The following is an 8,191-nucleotide window of genomic DNA, read 5'->3' as shown; positions in this document are numbered from 1 at the left end:
TCAAGCAATTGCACAAAAATTTCAAATATCTCAATGTGAACCTAAATATGTTGATGTTAATGTGGTTCAATTGCATTTGATTGACATTATTATATTACTAGCGGGTGGCATATGTGATGCGTGTGTAATTTAAATAATTAATAATAAAAATAAATAATAAAGAATTTAATATCATAATATGTAGGTTACTTAGGCGTCGTTTGGGAAGTAGGTTGACTTTTTAGCTTTTTTGGTTATTTTAGCCTGAGCTAAAAAGTTTGGTTTATGAAGGGTTTTTTGATTTTTTTTTTGTGAGAGAAGAGTGTAATGATTATGGATTGAATGTGATATTTTGTTTGTTGTGGCTAAAATAGCATATTTTGTCTTTTGGGGCTAAAATAACAAAAAAAACTCATAAACCATCTTCCCAAACGGAGATTTACTTGATAAGTATATTCTTAATAAAAGCTAAGGTCTTCTTGGGTTCAAAACTTGCTTATATTTTATGTAATAATTTTTTTTATTTTAGCATATACAAAATTGTCATGTGCTATGAGAAGAAGAATGTTTTACTAAATCAATTTAGCCTTTCACTTAATAATATATATATATATATATATAGATAGATAGATAGATATTACATCCTTATTGTTTTAATTGGTGGTTGTGATTGAATGGTGGCCTTGTTTTCTGGTTAGGGTGGAATTGTTGTAAGCTGCTGTTTGGAAATTTCTTGTCTAAATTGGATTTAATTATTTTATTGGCAAAATTAACAGTTTTCTGAGTTTTTAATTTGTATTTTTATATTTTTTGTGATTTTTAAAAATACTTTAACTAATTAATTAATTATTTATTTTTTTACTTTTTAGACCCACTCAATTAATTTACTTAAAAGTTAAAAATAATAATAATAATTTCCACCCATTAAATACAGATAAAAAGTCCAAAATTTTGTTAAATTGTTTAGGGCAGATTACAAATATACCCCTAAGATTGACTTAAAATACAATTTGTTTCCTATAGTTTTAAAAATTACATCTCGTCCCTTGAAGTTTCTAATTTCATAACAAATTACCCCTTTTATCAATAAAGTATCAAGTCAATTAACAGTTTTTAATGATATTATAAATTTATTTCAATTAATAATTCAGGTAATTTTATCATTGTATCATTTTGATAAGGGGATATTTGTAATTTTTCAAACCATAATGGATAATTTATATTTTAAGCAAACCTCAAAGAGTGTACTTATAATTTACTCAAATTGTTTAAAAGTAACTTTAAACTTTCAAATGGGACTTTATAGCATCTCTAACTCTTGACTCAAACTTAAATTTGAATAAAAATCAGTCAAAAAATCCACTCCTTGTTTCAAATTTACGCTAAATTGAGTTTTATCAAAATTAAGCCACGTTGAAATGTTTACTTAAAATTTCCAAAGTCACTACGTGGATCTCAAATTTATTATTTTGCCATTTGTAAACATGAAATTGTCAATATAAGTGGCTCATGGCAAATAAAGTTTTATTTTATTTAAATATGATTAAAAATTTTAAAAAGAGTTGAGGCATCACTGTTAATAATAATAATAATAATAATAATAATAATAATAATAATAATAATAATAATAATAATAATAAGTCATGAGACTTCATAAAAAACAAATGCATGTGGTTGATTTTTCACTAAACAAATAATAAAGGAGAATAATATATTGTATATAAAAATAAAAAATAAAATAGTAATACATAACAACTTTTCTAATCCTTCATCAAATTATCTGTCAAAAAAAAATTTGATGAAAATTTTTGGTAAAAAATTATATCCAATCCATTCATCAAACTTATACCAAATAAAGTTTTTACTAAAAATTTCATCAAATAAGTGATAAATAGAATATTTCATCAAATTTTCAACAACTCTTTTTTACTTAAATTTTGATGAAATTATTAAAAGATGATGGATTGAAAATCAATTTTTGTACATGGATTGGTTAAATGAGGTTTTGGTATAGGTTAGGTATTTTTAAAAAGATTTAATGAAAATTTTGTTTGGAATGAACTATCTCGTTTGGAAAATTAGTTATTTTAGTAAGTTATTTTAGTTTTTGGATATTTTAGTATAGGGTAAATTACATTTACCTCCCCTGAGGTTTCTGACAAATACAGGGACCTCCCCTGTGGTTTGAATAATTACAGTAACACCCCCTACTTTACCTGACATTGTCAAGTTTCCCCCAAAAGTTGACAGCCGTTTAAACCCCTAACAGACCCTGCCTATGTCATCAAATGTAAACAATAAAATGCCCATAATACCCTCAACCCATCTATATATAGCAAATGGTCTCTCCAGCTTCACTTCAGTAAATCCAAGTGGAAGAGAAAAATTTAGAGAGGCAACCAAAACTAAAGAACAAAAAAAAGAAGAAAGGGCCAAGCACAAACACAGGTATGTTCCCAGTCACAATAACTATTTAAAAAAAAAAAAAATTGCATATGAAAATGCATTATAACTATGCCCATTATTGAGAAATGAAGCACAAGCACAACACATATGTTCCCAGCCACATTAACTATTTAAAAAAAAAAAAAATTGCATCTGAAAATGCATTATAACTATGATCCATTATTGAGAAATGAAGCACAAACACAAGTATGTCCCATGAATATATGTCCTGAAAATGCATTATAACTATGATCCATTATTGAGAAATGAAACACAAACACAGGTATGTCCCATCAATATATGTCCTGAAAATGCATTAAAACTCTCACATTTCATGAATGTAGGTTCACTGGATGGATATATCATCATCAAGTAATGGAGGAGGGGTGATGAAATATAGAAGCAAGATCTGTTACTGTGGGAGCAAAGCAACAATTAAAGTCACTGAATCTGAAAAAAACAGAGGCAAATTGTATTACTTATGCCCAAATGGGAAATGCGGATTCTGGGAGTGGTGCAAACCAGTAAACTCATCTATTGGAGGAGAAATGATGATGGAAGACACTCAAACAACTGTTAACAGACACACTTTATCCTATGAAGAAGAAAGTCCTGCAACGAATTTAATGAACCAAATGGGGGCTATGCAAACAAGGATGCAAGTACTTGAAGCAAACATGGGGTTTATAAAGATGATAATGATCATGAATTTTGTGATGTGTTTGATTTCCCTAATGGTTGCTCTAAAAATGTAATGGTAATGATTCACCTACTGTTTTGTAATGGCCCTGTAATACTGTTTTGTAATGGCCCTGTAATGGCCCTTTTGTAATGGCCCTTATGTAAGGTTTTGTAATATTTGGTAATAGACCTTATGTTTGTAATGCAATATGTTTTGTAATGGACCATATATAAATATGATGAAGTTATTTCAGCATTATGTAAATATGCACATCTCATTTGAATAACATAATGACCTGTAAACATAATCTAAACAACAAGTAAAACCATTCCATAAATATGCACCTGTTTAATTACATCATGATTGTTGTAAAATATGTTCAAGTAGTTTACTTACATCATTCCTATTAGATATGTTCAGTTACATCATCAGTTATAAAATACTTCATGGCCACTACAAAAAAACAAAAATGGCCACATCATCATATTGCTATTCTTAGCATTGCATGTCCACTACAAAAATACAAAAAAGTGGAACATGATCCTCACTAACTATACAGTCAAGCAACATATATTTTATACCTTCAACCTATGTTAATCCTTGTACCCAAAATATCAACAACTTAGCTAAGTCATCTGCAAAAAAAGTCAAACAAACAAACAAACAAATAAATTGATGTTGTCTGACCTGTGTCACAAACAAACAAATATCAACAACTTAGCTAATTTCATTGTAACTTCATAAGTAAGTTCATAACTAACATGATGTTGTGTGACCTGTGTCACACATTCAGCAGGCATTGGGGGGGTCCCTCTTGGAATATCCTAAATTGAAAACCAAAGTAAGGTAATAAATATGCATATCAATATCATAAATTGATAGAAAACAAATAAAAATCACAAATGAAAAGGCAAAACAAATACAAAAAACTCACTTGTGCATGGTTGGCCTTGCCCTTGCCTCTCACTTGTGCATGGTTGGCCTTGCCCTTGCCTCTTCCACTTGAATTTCCCTTCCCAGCTGAACTTCCTCTTGTAGTTGTATTTCCCCTCCCAGCTGAACTGTCCCTCCCACTTGAGTTGCCTCTACCACTTGCATTGCCCCTCTTAGCTGAACTACCTCTCCCACTTGAATTGTCTCTACCTCTGCCCCTACTCACAGATCTGCCACTGCCCCTACCAGCAGTTTTGGCACTGCCTCTACCACTGGATGTGCCATCAGTTTTGCCACTGCCTCTACCACTGGATGTGCCACTGCTCCTACCAGCAGCAGATGCTTCACCCCTGACTGGACCTCTTTGGCAAGTTCTCTTGTTGTGTCCAAATTGCATGCACCATTTGCATCTCAAGGTACTAGACCTTTTGGTCTGACTTGTTCCAGCTGGTGGCTCATGAGCAGCCCTCTTTCTTGAAGTCCTTGGCCTTCCTGGCAATCTTTTCAGTGGTGGGGGTTGTAAAGGGTCCCCAGGTATAAGTGTCCACATGCTATGGTGTAAGATGGGATGTATCATTCCACCATTGGCTCTCAAGTAAGTTGCCTTAGAATAGTAGGGGTGGACAAAATCTTCTATGTTTAACCTACTGTGAGAAATTGCAGCCACAGCATGCTTGCATGGAAGACCAGATATTTCCCACTGTCTACATACACAAGTCATTGCCCCAATATGGACAATGTGATTAACCCCCTCATTATCCTTCACCTCATACTCATTGCCTCCTGCATACTCCACTGTGCAAGTCCTTGACCATTTCTGTGTGACCTCAAGCTGTTTCTTCACATTCAATGTGACATTAGATTTCCATTGCATTGCCTTTTGGTACCTCATCTGAAACTTACCCATCAACTTGCACCTTATGCCCTCTAACATAGTTAAAATTGGCTGAGTTCTCAAATTTCCTAACCAATTGTTGAAGGACTCTGTCATGTTATTTGTGATGTGATCACTTCTAATCCTACCATCAAATGCATGCCTAGACCTTCCTTCAACTGGAACCTTCTGCAACCAAATGCAAGCATCATTGTTCAGGTCCTTAATGGCTTGCATAGCCTTATCATACTCCATCTGATTGTAAGCCCTTGCTGCTCTCCAAAATTGCTTCCTCAAAATTAAACCCGGAAATTTGGCTCTGAAATTGTTATATAGGTGCATGCAACATCTTCTATGAGTTGCCTCCGGTATAATGTCACTCACAATCTTATCAAGGCCCTGCATATAAAAACAATGAAACATTACTAAGCATTACAAGTTTAAAATTAGAGAATCATTTGTAATTATGTAAGTAAAGTAGTTGTTGAATATGTCAGTAAAGTACCTTTTGTTGATCAGACATGATGGTCCATGGTCTAGAAGGTAGTGCATCTTCTATGATTGTTCTCAAGTTGTGCAAGAAAAAAGACCAACTGTCCTTGCATTCACCCTCTACTATTGCCAATGCCAATGGAAACAAGCCATTATTTCCATCCAAGGCAACTGCTGAAATTAAAACACCACCATAGGGACCCTTCAAGTGACACCCATCTACCCCTATGAATGGCCTACATCCATTAATGAACCCTGCTTTCATTGCATCAAATGATATGAAAATTCTTTGGAACAATGGATATTGAGGAATGGTACGGTCTGGTTGTTCTCCATCTTCTGAGACTGGGGTAGAAGGTATGTCATAATTTATGACAACCAAGCTGCCAGGGTTTGTTTTGTTGATTTGACTAGCATATGTTGGCAACAACACATATTGGCTCCCATGATCACCCTCCAGCTCCTCCTTGCACCTCCTTTTGGCTCTATACAGTTGCATTCTTGAAGCCTCAATCCCAAACATTTTATTCAGTTTCATTTGCATGGTATCTAAGCCCATGTGTGGATTGTCCTTAAAACTTTCAACCATTTTTTTAGCAATCCAAGCTGATGTAGCTTCAGTGTTTGTGTTCATCCTGCTACATGTGTGAGTAGGTACTAAGGTTTTAATCTTGTAGGTGATCCCATCTGGAAGTGGAGATGCATGAATTCTCCAAGGGCAGCCCTCAGCAGCACAATGGGCTGTTACTCTAGACTTCTCATTTTTGTCTCTTACTATCTTGAAACCAGTTTGCACTGTATAGTCCCTTAATGTAGCCCTAAAAGTATTCACTTCTGGAAAAATCATCCCTTCTTCCAACACAACTTCTCCATCTTGATTCATATATGGCTCTTTCCCATTGTAGGTACCATCATACTTCATGCCTGGAAACCTCATCTCTTCATCATCTAGACAGTCTGCTTCATCATCATAATCATCATCAGTACTAGAATATGGCACTTCATCATCACCAGATTGGTAATCACTAAGTTCAGCATCATCACTTGAGCACTCATTATCATCATCACTCAAAATCTCATTGGCATCTGATTGGTTTTCATCCTCAGCAGTTGCATTCCAATCCCTATCCTCATCACTAAACCCATAAACATTGTCCTGATGGTACTCTTCATCTACATCTACAGTATGGTAGTCTTGCTCTACATCTACAGCATCTACTCCATGATTTTCATTTCCAACATTACTTTTATGTCCACCATCACTCATTCCAATAGAATATTCTATGTTTACATACAAGTTAATTGTTTTACTCCTTCCTTGCACATAAAACATGTCTAGCACATCAAGATCATTTTCTACTAATCTCCTTCTGTCAGTACCAGGCATATCACAATGCAATGTGATTGCTATTGCTTCACTACAAGAAATGTGAGACAGGACTGTTGCAGTTACATCCTTCAAGGCATCAATGTAGCAATACATATTTGGGTCCACATCAAACACTCTTCCCACTTTTCCTTTGTAGTTGATGATTAAATCAAAATAAGGAAATGCAGCCATACTGTAATCATAATGATGTACCAATTATAAAATAAAATAAGCAAGCCCATACAATGACAAATTGACAAGAAAAAGAAGAAAAATGACGTAAAAATTAACTCAGTACTCAACAATTAACTGAAGAAAATATGCAAACATGAAGAAATCCGTAAATTACACTATAATTATACTAATATTAAACAATCATAAGTAAAACCCAACAAATCAGAAATTCATTCTAAACATACATCTCCTGAATAACACCCAGAAAATCATAAATTCATAAATTTTCAACAAATTCCCTGTATTCGAATCAGAAATTTTGCAAATAAAATAAAAGCCCTCAACATTGCAAATCAAATAAAAGCCCTAAACATTGCAAATCAAATAAAAGCCCTAAACATACATCTCATAAATAAAATAAAAAAAATCAGAAATTTATATTAAATCCCTACATTACACTATTATTATAGTAATATTCAACAAATTCCTTTTTTCCAGTAAGAAATTTTGCAAATAAAATATAAACTCTAAATATATATTTTCGAAGTAAACCATTTTCACATACATTTCATCAAATCAAACACAGAATACAAACAAATTTATAAGAAAAAAGATGGAAAAAAATATTCGAAAATCATCAACACACATTTTAAAACACTATTTGAAGCTTACAGAGTTCGAAGTCTTACCTGGAAGCCGTAACAGCAACTTCTCACCGATGAAACTCTTTTACATTGTGTACTGGCAACGACGATCGGTTCAAAACCTCAAGCTTTTTCGTCTTCTTCACAATCGACGATCGGTTCACGACGATCGCCTCCCTCTCTCTTTTCTTTCTCTGAACAATTCGATTTGTATTGTGAATGTATTGATTAGGGATTTTGTGAACAAAGGGCTTTTTGGTCTTTTTGCAAGAAAAAGCAAGGGTCACATGGTCATTATCTATTGGATACTAACGTCGTTTGGGCAAAATAGACGGAATGGGGGAAACTTGACAATGTCAGGTAAAGTAGGGGGTGTTACTGTAATTATTCAAACCACAGGGGAGGTCCCTGTATTTGTCAGAAACCTCAGGGGAGGTAAATGTAATTTACCCTTTAGTATATTAAAATATTTGTATTTTAGAAGATAGTTGATTTTTTTTGTAATTAGATGTGATATTTGTAAGAGAAAAAGTAAAATGATTATGAGTTTGATGTAACATTTTGGAGAAATTTTATTTCTACATACCTACTTACCTCAG

General features: G+C 33.4%; 1 protein-coding gene and 1 long non-coding RNA gene across 3 annotated transcripts; one reads left to right on the top strand and one right to left on the bottom strand.

Annotated features, from left to right (window-relative positions):
• Positions 1-2,098: 2,098 nt before the first annotated feature.
• Positions 2,099-3,364, top strand: LOC145814821 (uncharacterized). Its single transcript, XR_014358057.1, has 2 exons — positions 2,099-2,427; positions 2,769-3,364. It is a non-coding gene; the product is annotated as an uncharacterized LOC145814821 (long non-coding RNA).
• A 46-nt stretch (positions 3,365-3,410) lies between these two features.
• Positions 3,411-7,788, bottom strand: LOC114313164 (uncharacterized). Of its 2 annotated transcripts, none has more exons than XM_082911782.1 (4): positions 5,419-7,788; positions 4,041-5,312; positions 3,868-3,930; positions 3,411-3,741 (listed from the first exon to the last, which is right to left on the bottom strand). In XM_082911782.1, the coding sequence occupies exons 1-4, from the start codon at positions 6,964-6,966 to the stop codon at positions 3,733-3,735; spliced, it is 2,892 nt and encodes a 963-aa protein (XP_082767908.1). In that variant the 5' UTR covers positions 6,967-7,788; the 3' UTR covers positions 3,411-3,732. The 2 variants fall into 2 exon arrangements, with proteins under 2 accessions (XP_082767908.1, XP_082767907.1); XM_082911781.1 differs by having other exon boundaries at positions 3,653-3,930; positions 5,419-6,967; positions 7,638-7,787.
• Between the last annotated feature and the right edge of the window lie 403 nt (positions 7,789-8,191).

This window comes from Camellia sinensis, unplaced genomic scaffold (genome assembly GCF_055761805.1).
Source record: "Camellia sinensis isolate YWXY unplaced genomic scaffold, ASM5576180v1 Unanchor13, whole genome shotgun sequence".
In the NCBI taxonomy this organism is placed as follows: domain Eukaryota; kingdom Viridiplantae; phylum Streptophyta; class Magnoliopsida; order Ericales; family Theaceae; genus Camellia; species Camellia sinensis.
The sequence above is the reverse complement of the archived record's forward strand: the minus strand, read 5'-3'. Positions and strand labels throughout refer to the sequence as shown.